General features: G+C 38.0%; 1 protein-coding gene across 2 annotated transcripts in view; it reads left to right on the top strand.

The window, feature by feature from the left end:
- The window catches only part of scai (suppressor of cancer cell invasion), a 108695-nt gene extending 98134 nt beyond the window's left edge, over positions 1–10561 (top strand). For both annotated transcript variants that reach the window (XM_078271060.1, XM_078271059.1), the window contains 4 exons: positions 2693–2765; positions 3597–3770; positions 5837–5937; positions 8116–10561. In XM_078271060.1, the coding sequence (XP_078127186.1) occupies positions 2693–2765; positions 3597–3770; positions 5837–5937; positions 8116–8262 (495 nt within the window). In that variant the 3' untranslated portion in view covers positions 8263–10561. The remainder of the gene's footprint in view (positions 1–2692; positions 2766–3596; positions 3771–5836; positions 5938–8115) is intronic.
- The last annotated feature ends 5041 nt before the right edge of the window (positions 10562–15602 follow it).

Genomic DNA, 15602 nt, shown 5'->3' with positions numbered 1-15602 from the left:
GCCAAGACTTTGGAATAAAGCTTAATATCAGTCCTGATGAGGCTGATGGGCCTGAAATTTGAGCAATCCGTAAGATCTTTTTAGGTATAACAGAAATTAGCGCAGTGTTTACACTTTACAGATAGGTCTAAACCACACTCTATAATTTATAAAGTCCCAACAATTCTAGTAATTCCAGTAATTCCCCCAAGAGCAAGCATAGTGCGAGGAAAAACTCCCTTTTAGGAAGAAACCTAGGCAGACACAGGCTCTTGGTAGGCGGTGTCTGATGGTGCCGGTTGGGGATATGATGAACAGTGGCAATAATAGTCACAATAAAGATAATGTAACAGTGACTAAAAATGGTAGTCGTAGTAGTTCATGTCATGTCATAGCAGGGCACTGCAGGCAGTGTTGGTCATCTTACTTTAAAAAAGTAATTAGTTACAGTTACAAATTACTTCTCCCAAAAAGTAATTGAGTTAGTAACTCAGTTACCACATTGTAAAAGTAATTAGTTACTCAGCAAAGTAACGTGACGTTATTTTTTATGTTCTATAACGCTATTACGTTCTATAACATCTTTAACGTCTCCCCTCTCCCCGTTATTTTGAACAGTTGACCCTAGGTATTTATAGTCATCCACCTTTATCATCTCTACTCCTTGCACCTCCTGTCCTCCCTTTCATTCACCCACATGCATTCCTTTTTGCTTCTACTTCTTCCGCTTTTCTCCAATGCATACCTCCACTTCTCCAGGCTCAGAGCCAGTCCTTGATATAATCCCACCTTTATCTAAACCCATCTGCCACTCCTACCGCACACCTCACCCTTGTCACACTGCCCTCGTACTTATCCTGCACCACTCTTAAACACTTCCCTTCTACTCCCTGCTACTTCAATATCACACCTCCTCTCTCAATACATATGCTTTCTTTAGGTCCACAAAGACACAATGTAACTCCTTCTGACCTTCTTTATACTACTCAACATTCTCAAAGCAAACATTGCATCTGTGGTGCTCTTTCCTGGCATTAAACCATACTGCTGCTCGCTAATCATCACCTCTCCTCTTAATTTAGCTTCCATTACTCTTTCCCATAGCTTCATGCCATGGTCGGTGGAGGAGGACTTACTCCATCTGAGGGTTGTCCCCCCCCCCTAAAAATCATTATCATTAAAAACCATGCTGTGTAATGTAAATAATATAATAGTATGTACTGTACTTAAAATAATTGTGTAAGTAGTAAAACAATACAAACTGAAACACTGTTTTAAGTTTAGAAACAGCTTAGGCTAGCCTGCCTTGTCTCACAGTGGTTTGGTCCACTGCCTGCTTTCCCCCTTTAGGTCACTTACTCACAGAAGTACGGTGGGACACCGTGGGAGATAGCAAAGTTTGAATCGCTGCCATAGTTGTGAAACTTCAGTAAGTAGCCTGGTAAGGCTATTTTAGATGAAGTGATTATTTTCTCTAATACATCTGATGACTCAGGACAACATGCAGCAAAAGGCCACGGGATAGAATTGAACCTGGGCCACTGCGGCAAGGACTGAGCCTTTGTACATGGGGCGCACGCTCAACCAGGTGAGCCACTCAAGACGCCCCATACTTGCTGGAGTTTCACAACTACACATCCTATAAGTACAATTTGGGCTGTATAATTTGTGTCCCCTTTAAAAATTGCTCTTGAGACATTTTATTTTTATTGATCCCCAACTGTTGGATGAAATGTACACCCATGGTTGCAGGGAAACAAACCATCTTCAAGTACAGAGATGCCTACATTATGGCCTTTAGTGAGACATGGCTCACGTCTACAGAAACAGACCAGACAATTAGCAGATTTGGAGTGCCTGTAAGGCTGGACAGAGACACAAATGCTACGGGGAAAATCCCATGGAAGCAGAGTCTGTTTATATATAAATCAGCAGTGGTGCAATAATAATAATAACATTCAACAACATTCATCATCACACCTTCCAGCTTCAAACTCATTCTTGACATACTTTTTCCTAACCCCATTGCTTCTCCCATCCACACTATGGTAGAACAGTTTGAATCCACCTCTGATGCTTCTGGCCGTGCACCCCTTCCCCCTGGTGTCTTGCGCACACAATATATTTACCTTCTTTTTCTCCATCATATCAGCCAGCTCTCTCCCTTTACCCAGTCATAGTGCCAACATTCAAATTTCCAACTCTCACCTTTCACACTCCTACCCTTTAACCTATCCCACTGCCACAGGCAGGCAGGTAGGAACCTCTCCTCCTTCACCTCAATAGTAGCATAGCTTCCACTGGCACCCTGCTGACCAACAGTACCGGTGTCATTGTTAAACTGGGCCTCAACCTATCCGATATGGAAATCTGATTTATGATCAGCATATTTGATCTGGCATAGGTTTTACGCTGGATGCCTTTTTTAATGCAACCCTCTCCATTTATCCAGATTTGGGACCGGCACTAGAATGCACTAGCTTGTGTATTCCCAGTGGCTGGGTTTAATTCAGCATACTTTTAACTCAACATTAAAGTCCGTCTTTACATTCCCCAAAGCCCCCAAATTATAGGAATAATAACTTTTTTTCATGTTACCCTGAATGTTTATTGACATTGGGTGGTGGGGGGGGATTTGAAATGTGTGTATATGATGTGAATGTATATTCTAAAATGAATGGATTCTTTTCTGTCTTTCTGTTTATACAAATAGCATTTCACAAATCTGTTTGGCCAGCCTCTGGTGTGCCTACTATCACCTACAGTATATCCCAAGAGTGTGCAAGGTGTGTGTCACTTAAGAGCAACAGTTCATTAAATGATAAGTGATATTCTATGTTTCCTTACTGTCAACAAATTCCATGAACAGATCAAACCAACAATGTGTTAGTGTGTCTCTCAATACTTTATGACTACCCTGTTTGTAGCAGTCAGCCTGAGCCCATTGGTTCATACATAATTCTTTAAAAACGAGTCACAAATATGGTATTTATATTATATAGTTTCTTTAAAGGCTCAGTCATTTTCTGAAACAGCTGGCTAGTTTTTATCAAACATTACTCAACAGAAGAAAATAGTACATTTGTTGGATACTTTTTTCAGATGCGGGGTAATCCACATTTAATGTTCTAGTTGAGTATTTCTGGCAGCAGGACAGTGTACAGGTTACAGTGTGTGTTCATAGCATTGAAGAAACAGTGTGGCTCATTGAAGTTTTTAATAGTTTCACACAAAATACTTGTTAGTAAGATACAGTGGTGTTTTGGTCTTTTCATGGGGTTTGGTGACGATAAGAAAAATATAGAATATCACCAGGCATATGCTTTCAGTTAACAACAAGCTACAGTTATTTATTAGCTGACAGTTTTACATAATTTTATCTAAATCTTTGATTTAGAAATCTGTCCTTATCTGTTAACCTAAATCTTGGTTGTTAAGTTTTTAAAATTTCCAGTGTGTATGTATTTTATCATGTACTCACAGGTAGACTTTTTCATGTACTGTAATTGGTAAAGTTAGTGGCACAATGTTTTCAGGCATTGTGTTTATGTGAACATGGAGAGAAAATGTCATGTTTTCACATCTTACCTGTGCCGTGTCTTTGCTTACCTGTTCAGATCAGTCTCAGCGTGGGAGTCTCTTCACTCTGTTCCTCTACAGCCCACTCTTGGCTTTCTCTTCTGTGTGCGGCTTAAACAGCGTCCAACGAGGCCTGTGGGAAAGGGCTCAAGAATTTCTTCGTAAAGTCTACCGTGACATTGGGCAGATGATAACTCGATCACGGACCATAGGTAGCACATTTACCATTAATTTTAATAACATACTAGCAGACCTGAAAGAATAGAGTGGACCAGGAAAATTCTGTATTCATACATGTTTTTAGGGGTCCAAGCCCGAGTCTACAAGAACGGGCAATAACAAAGCTATGCCGTTCTTACAGCGGGGCTGTAGAACCCTATTGTTTTTCTACTGATTATTCATTATTTTTAGGGGTCCAAGCCCGAGTCTGCAAGAACGGGCAATAGCAAAGCTATGCCGTTCGCACAGCAGGGCTGTAGAACCCTATTGTTTTTCTACTGATTATTCATTATTAGGGGTCCAAGCCCGAGTCTGCAAGAACGGGCAATAGCAAAGCTATGCCGTTCGCACAGCAGGCCTATTGTTTTTCTACTGATTATTCTTCTTCTCCGCCTAAAACTCCGACTACAGCCTAAACCGTACATGGTGGGGGTCCAGAACTCCGCAAGGACCTCAGGCGCAACAATTCACCCACTTCCACCATTAGGTGGCGCTATAGCAGAAAAAACACGTTTGGCCCTATAACTCCCACACCGTACACCATACATTCAAAAACCATACATCCACGCGTTCCCTGGATAAAACTGAATCACGTCACATAGGCCACGGCCATTTCCGCCTAAACTTTTATGTGTGAAAAATCGCGATTTATCAAAAACCTACTTTTTCAAACTCCTCCTAGACCGTGCGACCATCGGCATGAAATTTGGCAGATAGCATCTCCAGATGGGCCGGACAAAAAGTTAATAAAAAGAATTTTGATAGGATAAAAATTGCAAATATTACGCACAAACAAATTTGTGTAGCTAACTATGAAAACACCAACTTTGCCATATCTTGGCCAAAATAAATGCCATCAACGCCAAACTTTAGATTCTTGTTTACCATGACCCTCTGAAGTTCACACACGCGTTTTACAAAAATTGGCCATTAGGGGGCGCTACAAGTACAAAAAGTTTATATCTCATGAACCGCTCATCTGATTTTTACAAAATTTGTAGGGTACCATCTAGGCCACTCCTGAGGCCAACCCTAGAGTGGGGTACTGAGGGGTCAAAGTGGGCGTGGCCTATGGGACCCACATCTAAATTTACTACTTACACTAACGTGAACAACTTTAAATTTACAGGGTAGATAGACAATGGGTCATGGACCACACCTACCAAAAATTACACATGTGGACCACTAGGTGGCACTATAGTGTTTTTTTTGCCTTTAACTCCCACATTACACTTTACACATTAATTTGGCAGCCCCCCTGCAGTAACTCTGAAGACATCCTAGGGGTCCCAGACCCCCTGTTGAAGATCTCTGGTTTAGGGTGTTAGCTGGTTCTGATAGACTCCAGAATTGAACGCAAGTGTCAATCTGGGCACTGCTTAGGAGCCTAGGTCACAGTCCAAATAAGTCCTATCCTTATTGGTTTAGTGCTGTTTTACAGTTCACTTCCTTGCGGGTGAAGTTACTAGGGCTATAGACCTTTTTCACGGCAGACATGTTGACATGTCATAGTAGGAAAAGCACAAGTGTATTCAAAACCATTAATGATGGCTGCATTCCACTTTGGAGAGGCCCTGGTATTGTGCATGCTGACTCACTGAAATAGCTTACTGGGACACTTTTTGGAATTGACCCATAGTTAAGGTTATCAATTTCAGCTGTGCTTTTCCTACTATTACAAGTCAAAATGTCTTCTGTGAAAATGGTCCATTACACTGCCTATTGCCTATTGGAGTAACCAGGATGTAGATTGTTGGTTGCCAATGGCACCAGTGAGTACGGCAGGCGTCGTACCTGCTTTGTCTGTTTTTCAGTTTTTTTACTAAACTTACTAATCTAACCTGAGCTATGTCACTTACATACGACAAGAAGACACTTTTAAATATACGGGACTCATCCCGTCTCACTAAAAATATTACTCCCGATCCAACCTGGCCCAGCGAGATTGCGTAACAACAACAACAACAGACGCACTAGCAACAGGTCACGGAAAAGGCATAAAGGGCAGGCATCAAAAACAGACATCAAAAAGTTGTTACTTTTTTCACTGTCTCCACAGATCAAGCCTTTTTGCAATTCTTTGGTGACGAGTTCCTTCGGCTGCTGCTGATCCGCTTTGTGTTCTGCTCAGCTGCATTGAGACTGCATAGACTCTTCCGGGTAAGTCACTGCTGCTGTCTAAGGAAGCCACATTATTTATTTGAAGTTATTATTTGAATTTAGAGAATTTAGAGCAGGGGGCTATGTGTATCTCACAAGTTATCACAGGCAGTAGACTACAGGCAGTAGCACTACACCTGCATAGTTGCTACTCAGACCAAAATTCAAACCTTCGTTCTCTAACCCCAAAAAAACATCAGGCCACTTACGTAGGCTACGGCGAAAGCTCTGCGTGGAGCCTCCGCAGAACTGTAAAACAGACTTAAATCGATTTGGATAAAGGCGTCAGCTAAATGACATGTAATGTAATGCTTAGGCAACAGCTCCACCCTATGGTTAAATAGGGTGTGTTGATCTGTAACAGCAGAGCCCACTGTGTGAGCCAGTATGTTTGTAGCCTATGTGAATACACAGATTAAGTGACAGACTGACTAAAAGGGTATGTTGCGGCCGTTTCGTCCTGCCACAAAGGCTACTGAGAGGGTTTTTGCGCATCCTTTGGTGAAGCATTTGTGGAAGGGGGTCAGACGACAGAAACCTGTCAACCACCTAAATGGGATTTAATCCCAGTGCTCCAGACTCGGGGGCGTTCCCCTTTTAAATATATGGCACAAATCTCTCTCAGAATGTTGTCCCTGACAACAGTGCTCCTCCTAGCCTTAACTTATATGCGCGCTGTCGGTCTCACCGTCCTGTCGGTCTCACAATTACGCATGCGAGAGGGATAAACCCCATAGCAAGGGCTTTGCCTATACTCATAGTATCTCAAGTTACAATGCAATCTGCTTGAATGCTACTTAAAAATCTGTTGGAGAAAGATGGATCGTCGTCTGTTGGGACCGTATATGTTGGCAATTGTGATTTTCACTGAGTGAGTACAATGGTTATAAAATAGCGACCTTCAGAGTCAGCATTTGTGGAGTGGTGACTTTGAGGGATTTTTTTTTAAGATTACATAAAGAATTGTTATGTAATTCTAAATGTGATAAATGAGAGCTCTTGCAGCAAACATGTCTGCTTTTGGTTTAGGAAAATGGTTTAAGATTTTTTACTTTTAGTCTGAGATGAGACATAATACGTAAATTTGTATGAGGACGTAAGTGGAGAAGGAGGGGAGAATGGTAAGGAAGAGCTGTGTGTGTTTATCGGCAGGTCGATAGTCGTGAGTGTATGTGCCTTCTCACTCCATGTTTATGCGTGCACCAGCTCTGCTCCTGGTGCACGCATAAACATGGAGTGAGAAGAATACAAGACGTAAAAGAATTAATAATAAACAAACCGAGTAAAGAGAAACCAGAGAGAGAAGCAGAGAAAAGGCGACAGGTGCATTATGTTGATCATTATGTCTATTATATGTTTAAAAGAGCCATGGAGTTATTAACTTTGTATTTCGGAGGAGTTGGCCGTCAATGTAAAGTTTGTCCACACCTACACAGCTGATTTTAGGAGGCCGTTGAATAACCATTACAGTAGTTTTGTCTCCTTGTTATTAATGCATGGATTCATTTCTCAGTCAGAGACAGAAGCACACACCCTTAATTCCCATGAATTTGGATGACTTACAGACAACAAATGCAGAAATTAGGTTAATATTGTTCAAACACCCATAGTCCATCTGATTTTTAACACTTTTCTTTCTGTACAAACGACTCTTTATTACTGTAGTAATAGTCGTTTGTACTCATTGCAACGAAGACAAGTGTGTCATCTAATGTATTCTGCTCGATGTACCTTCATATTAAGCTGGTTACATTTGTAAACATATCTATGTATTTCTTCTACGGAGCTTTTCAGTGAGGGTAACTTTTGCCGTATTTGTTCATAACATTATAGCTACACCAGCAGAGCTGTTTTTAACCTTGGATTTATGTTGCTCAGCACATCACCACCATCCGTTTTGAGATCTATGCATGTGTTTTTGAGCAAGAAAATCAATGTTTTAGTCTGTATGGATGGCTGAAATAGAGAGTAAAAGGTGCTTTTACAAATGTAACAGTCTTAGTTGGATGTGTTTCCAAGGTCCATTTAGTATAGACCTCTGTCTACAGTGAAACACTAATTAATGGCAGCTAGTAGTGACAGAAGCAATCTTTCTGCCAGTAAATAGTATTCCTTCAAAGCATGTTTGATATTTGCCAGTAATATTTGAGTCAGAAGTGTTTGATTTTGTACTTGCAGGAGTCCCAGAGCTTCCCGGAGTCCTACCCTGAGCTCCCTAAACAGGATACAGTGGAGAGCAGCCTTCTGCAGAAACATATTTTGGAGCTGGCGACCATGCTGGATGTACAGAGCCTATTTTGGGATGATCCACTGGAAGTCTACTAACATCTTTGCACAGGGCAAAATGGCATACGTGTACATACAGACTAAACAGCCAGAGCCCTCACTGTTGTTTTTTTTTTTTTTTTTTACAGGTAATGAAATACTGATTCAGCACATAGAATTCCATGTACTGCATTTAACTGTTACCTGTGGAGGCAAATGTAGTGCAACGTTAAAATGTTGACATAGATAAGCCAGAGTTGAATATAGTATAAATTCCCCATTTTGAGTCTAAACCGCTGGCCTCATAAATATAAGCAGCATGTAGGACATACTATAGTAAACAAACTCACCATTCCCCATTTAAATGTAAGTTTAAAAACGCAGCCTCATGTCAGAAAATTGTTGGCAGTTTTTTTTTAATAATATTTAGCATTGTTTATTGAAGTAAAGGATAGAGAATTGAAAAGTCCTGGGCAGCTTCAAGGTGTGACTTTATCTATCTGTATGAAGGCAAAGCAGGGTGGTGAGAACACATAACAAAACCCTTCATTGCATCAGTACAAATTAAAAACAAGTATAATGTTAGCACATTTTTTCCACACTAGGTTGGAATTCGAAGGATTTCACCAAAAATGTTGTTAATGGTATTTGCTTAACTTAACAGCTTAACTTGTAGCAGGCTGAGGTGCATGAGTTCATGTTGTGTGTAGTCCACATTAGTAAATATATCACACTACTTCATGGCATTAACCAGCAATTGTTGATTGTTTCAGCCTTGTGTGTTTTGTGATCATTATTGCTGTTCCATATCACTGTGCTGTATGCATGCATAATGCAAAAAAAGCATTCAATTTTGTTGTTTTACCCACAAAGAATGGCCTCCAACGTTAAGGATATAAAAAGGGTTGTAGGTTTTAAAATGGCATGGGGTTGGGCAGTAAATGGAGCCAGTGCATGTGTTGCATGTACATTTGTAGTTGTGTCAACAAATAAGAACAATCTAGTTTGATAAGAGTAGATGAAGGAAGGTAGCATGGTATGCACACCAACAAAAAAATCACCACACAGCTTTTATCATGTTACCCGCTGGTTGCTTGAATGGAATATCATTGCAACACCACTCATCTTCCTCATGCAGTCAGGTTACTTTCCTGACATGTCTGCTACTACATGGGGTTTACTTTTACCGTTGATCCACTGCTTCAAGCATAGTATAGTATAGTATTTGTTGTAATACTATAAAACAGATCAAATTTCCGAACTTTGCTGTGACTGTCCATAGTCTCAAAACAATGAATACTAGTTTTCTAGTTGACCCTTGACACATGCTCATGCTCAACTAGAAAACAAAATCAAATTGCCATGAAATTTCCTTTAGCATAAAGAATTAGACTGTTGCTTTTTATTTGTATTATAAGACCAAAATCAACAATACATTAGCTGGTGCTCAAATGACATTTGGGTCAGCAGGGCAATGAAGTTCATAGCTCATTCCTATGTGATGATAAGCTATATTAGGCTTTGGGACCAATATGGAATACCACTAGCCTTATCCTCTAAACATTAGGTTAGCCCACATTGTCAATATGTAATATATTTTCATCCATCACTACTAAGGCTACTAGCTAGGCTTCAGGCATGTTTGAATTATGTTCCACATCTGAACATACACCAAAGTAGAAACAAGCTGAATGCATCATTTAATTCTGACACCAATAGGGGGGGAGTGATTGCGCGAGGCCATTGTAGTGACTGCCCTTGACCAAAATGTTCAAATGATGGAAGAAAGTAGCCAAGACAGCTGGTTGGGATTAAGATTTTTGAATTGACAGAAATGATAGAACGTGTGTAAAGAGTGTTTATTACATGTATTGTTATTGTTAAGAGTATGTGTACAGATAATTTAACGCAATGTTTTGGCACAATGTGATTGTTCAGTATTTAGTAATGTCTATGAAATGTAATGAAATATGAAGTTGAATTTAAGGAGCAAAATGTTAATGAGGCCAATTTGTTCTTTGGCTATTTTTCTAAATATGTTACATTCCAACTTTCCAAGGACTTAAAAGAGAAGCACAGAAAACTACCACTGTTTTCTCCATTTTACATTTGTCTGGGAATTTCTACATTTTCTTCTATTTTCATTATAATATCAATATCCATGTTCCCTTGTGTTGAAAGTTAGATGATACAGGCTTGTAGTTTATGGTTTAATGTTGTTATGATCTTGTTGTTGTGCTTTAGGAGGAAAAAAGAGAAAGAAATCCTCTCATGTGAGTGTTCTTTATGCTTTATTTACACTGGTGACCTTTTTTTTCTTCTTTTTTTTTTACAAAGTAAAAATTGTGTGAGTCAGTGATTCAAACATTTTCATCACTTTTTTTAAACAGCCTCTGCCTGAAACATGTCAAATGTCTAATGTCCAAAAAGTGTTGAATAGGCAGCAATAAACATGCGTGGAAGAATTAGAAATCCTTGTGATTTAAGTCAGTGGTGCTCTAAAACAACAACAAAACATATCTACATATCAATCAGAAGAAATGTAATAATTTTATCTGTTAAATAATTGCAAGTTGACAAGTTTGTACGTGATCTAAAAATGATGTTTATATGTTTACAACGCATGTGTTCCCTGAACTCAAAATCCATGAAAATATCAAATATGTGACCTAATGGCAAGAAATAATCATTATTTAATGGAAAATAACCCCAAACGTGAAATACTTTGATATAATTATCACTATAAAAGAAACAAGCAAGAAACTTTTAGCTTTTGTTGAGATTTGCTTTACTGGTGCTTAATATTTAAAACAGGATAACTAGTAAATGTATTATCTAACACCAGAGGGATCATAAGCACAGAAAAAAATATGAATTAGAATTTGTGTAACTAAGCTAACGCTCCTTAAAAACAGGATTGTTTTTGATTTATTCCATGTTCTTAATTTGACATAAACTACCGCAGCATAACGGAGTGTACTATTGCGTACTGTAAATGACATTTCCTGCTTCAGATAATTTGATGAGTCTATCGGAATAGATTGTTACAGAGTCCTGGAAGCTAATACATTCTTTTTTAATATATATATATATATATATATATATATACTCCTTCATCAGATTGCAGCATTAGCCTGCTACGAAAACCAGAGGCTGAAACCGGAGGTCTCATTCTACTTCAAATTCTGGCGTTTTTTTGTTTCGAAAAACCTTTCGACAACTTCTGCACAGATAACTTGTAAAAACAAGATATAAGAGAGAATTGGTGGCTGATCTACAAAGATATGTAGGGTTCATAATAGTATGAACCCTACATATCTTTGTAGATCAGATGAGGGGCTCATATGGGGATTATATGCGAGGTGGACACTGTGACAAACCCAAGATAAAACCCCAAGATAAAACCCCACTCAAAAGGCTTCTTCTCTCTTCTGCTGCCATTAGCTTTACCTACATTTTATATATAATTGTTTTATGAGTGTTCAAATATTCTAGTGATTCGTGTATTGTAACCTGAGTTAGCCTTATTTGATAAAAGTTTCACTCTGATTTTAACCCTTTTTCACCTTTTTAACCTTTGGGGTATTATATATATATAGCTACTTTTGCATTCCTGAACCCATTATTGGGTTTATTGCCTTTTACTTATTCCCTTGCATAACTGTTCAAACTTAGATAAACATAGATGTGATCACTTACAAGTTGATTCAAGCAGCTACAATGAAGTTCCCTAGAGAAAATGTCTCCGCTACATAAAACATCAGCAAACAACAGATTTTTTGTTGCCGTCCCACAGAATCAATGGTTTCTTTTTCTAAAGCTGTGCACTTTTATCCAACATTAATACCGAGATGATGCAGGAAAATCAACACAAGGGTTGAAGGCTAATCTTAGGAGTATGATCTGGTAGGACAAATCAGTGCTCATCAAGTCAGTATTAGAATCTACAAGAGCACAAAAAATCACTTGATTTTGACAGGGACACGAAGCACAACAGCCAAAGCTCCATTGAGAAGCATGTTGACACTTTTTGGGAACAAAACACAAAAAAAACTGCCGATCAATTCTGTTTTCTACCCCAGAAACACAGGGGTCATTTCTACCTTTTTATACTTTAAAAATGTCCAAAAGATGGGTGCAGCCTTCCTTTATAGCAACATGTGCTTGTTGTGATTTTTCAGTCACTGTCAAACTGAAATGTATTTTCAAAAATTCAGTTTAAAAAATAGATAATTTTCTGTGTAAGCTGCATTTTTGTTTAGAATAGAAAGTGCCAAAATATGTGGTGTACTCTTGCTTTCCCATCTTCACAATAATTGAGTTCAATTATTGTATGATGATTTTTGTTTTTGTTTTGTTTTATGTTGTTTGCCAAAAGGAGCCAATAAAGAAAAGGAAAATTTGGCTTCATAAAAGGAACGACGAGTGTCTTTATTGTGGGAATGGGAATAATGTATAATTGTTACTTATCAAGTCAAGACAATGTTGTAATCAAACTCAAACTAACAATACTAAAACAAAACTAGCTATCAATATTGTAATTGCATCATCAACTTGTGAAAACAACATTTACCAGACCTATAACTAAACAAGCTTAACTTTCCTAAGTAGGAAATTGGTTGGTGCATTTAAATGCAGTTTTAGGAAAGTAATACTTGCAAAAAACAATATAAATGGGTTAGGGGTTTTAGCAGTATCTTTTATAGTTTGGATTGCTTTTCTGGTAGGTAGCTGTTTTATGATGGGAACAATCAGAATCACAAAAGACTGTATTGCCTAGTAAGTTACAAGTTACACTTGAATTTGCCTATGTACACAACAAACAAACAGAGATTCCGGTAGAAATGTTACAGAGTGATGGAAACCAGGTTTAATGTCAATACACGATTCTGTCATAGAAACATGTCATAGAAACATATCACCTTTATCAGAAAGTCTGTCTGACTGTAGAGAGGTTTTAGTGATGGGAAAAGGTTTCCACACTACAAGAATTACTTTGGCACTCAAACAATACAAATGATTCTGCATAGAAACATCTTTATAAAGATTCTGGTAGAATTTGAACGCCATAAAACGACATTTATAAATGATTCTAATAAGGAAATGACTGCAGAGAGGTTTTAGTGATGGGAAAAGGTTTCCACACTAAAAGATTACTTTGGCACTCAATAAACAATTCAAATGATTCTGCAAGGTTTATCTTCATAAAGATTCTGGTAGAAACTAACGCCATAAAACGACATTTATAAGAGATTCTGATAAGGAAATGACTGCAGAGAGGTTTTAGTGATGGAGTTTAAAAACGGAAGCCTCATGTCAGAAAAGCAGTCTTTTTTTTTTTTTTTTTTTTTTTTACAATATTTAGCATTGTTTATTGAAGTAAAGGATAGAGAATTGAAAAGTCCTGGGCAGCTTCAAGGTGTGCCTTTATCTATCTGTATGAAGGCAAAGCAGGGTGGTGAGAACACATAATAAAACCCTTCATTGCATCAGTACAAATTAAAAACAAGTATAATGTTAGCACATTTTTTCCACACTAGGTTGGAATTCGAAGGATTTCACCAAAAATGTTGTTAATGGTATTTGCCAAACAGCTTAACTTGTAGCAGGCATGAGTTCATGTTGTGTTAGTCCACATTAGTAAATATATCACACTACTTCATGGCATTAACCAGCAATTGTTGATTGTTTCAGCCTTGTGTGTTTTGTGATCATTATTGCTGTTCCATATGCTGTATGCATGCATAATGCAAAAAAAGCATTCAATTTTGTTGTTTTACCCACAAAGACTGGCCTCCAACGTTAAGGATATAAAAAGGGTTGTAGGTTTTAAAATGGCATGGGGTTGGGCAGTAAATGGAGCCAGTGCATGTGTTGCATGTACATTTGTAGTTGTGTCAACAAATAAGAACAATCTAGTTTGATAAGAGTAGATGAAGGAAGGTATGCACACCAACAAAAAAAATCACCATTCTGTTTATTACTTAAATGACACCAAAACACCTCTGTAACCTAAATGATGACAGCTTTTATCATGTTACCCGCTGGTTGCTTGAATGGAATATCATTGCAACACCAGTCATCTTCCTCATGCAGTCAGGTTACTTTCCTGACATGTCTGCTACTACATGGGGTTTACTTTTACCGTTGATCCACTGCTTCAAGCATAGTATAGTAGTATAGTATAGTATTTGTTGTAATACTATAATACAGATCAAATTTCCGAACTTTGCTGTGACTGTCCATAGTCTCAAAACAATGAATACTAGTTTTCTAGTTGACCCTTGACACATGCTCATGTGTCAAGGGTTAACTAGAAAACAAAATCAAATTACCATGAAATTTCCTTTAGCATAAAGAATTAGACTGTTGCTTTTTATTTGTATTATAAGACCAAAATCAACAATACATTAGCTGGTGCTCAAATGACATTTGGGTCAGCAGGGCAATGAAGTTCATAGCTCATTCCTATGTGATGATAAGCTATATTAGGCTTTGGGACCAATATAGAATACCACTAGCCTTATCCTCTAAACATTAGGTTAGCCCACATTGTCAATATGTAATATATTTTCATCCATCACTACTAAGGCTACTAGCTAGGCTTCAGGCATGTTTGAATTATGTTCCACATCTGAACATACACCAAAGTAGAAACAAGCTGAATGCATCATTTAATTCTGACACCAATAGGGGGGGAGTGATTGCGCGAGGCCATTGTAGTGACTGCCCTTGACCAAAATGTTCAAATGATGGAAGAAAGTAGCCAAGACAGCTGGTTGGGATTAAGATTTTTGAATTGACAAATGATAGAACGTGTGTAAGGATGTAAAGAGTGTTTATTACATGTATTGTTATTGTTAAGAGTATGTGTACAGATAATTTAAAGCAATGTTTTGGCACAAAGTATTTAGTAAATCTATGAAATGTAATGAAATATGAAGTTGAATTTAAGGAGCAAAATGTTAGGCCAATTTGTTCTTTGGCAATTTTTCTAAATATGTTACATTCCAACTTTCCAAGGACTTAAAAGAGAAGCACAGAAAACTACCACTGTTTTCTCCATTTTACATTTGTCTGGGAATTTCTACATTTTCTTTTATTTTCATTATAATATCAATATCCATGTTCCCTTGTGTTGATGATATATATTGTAGGCTTGTAGTTTAATGGTTTAATGTTGTTATGATCTTGTTGTTGTGCTTTAGGGGGAAAAAAGAGAAAGAAATCCTCCCATGTGAGTGTTCTTTATGCTTCATTTGGTATTTACTGGTGACCTTTTTTTTTTACAAAGTAAAAATTGTGTGAGTCAGTGATTCAAACATTTTCATCACTTTTTTTAAACAGCCTCTGAAACATGTCAAATGTCTGATGTCCAAAAAGTGTTGAATAGGCAGCAA

The sequence above is a fragment of the Sander vitreus genome, chromosome 16, assembly GCF_031162955.1.
Source record: "Sander vitreus isolate 19-12246 chromosome 16, sanVit1, whole genome shotgun sequence".
NCBI lineage: Eukaryota > Metazoa > Chordata > Actinopteri > Perciformes > Percidae > Sander > Sander vitreus.
This window is presented reverse-complemented; position numbering and strand designations above follow the sequence as displayed.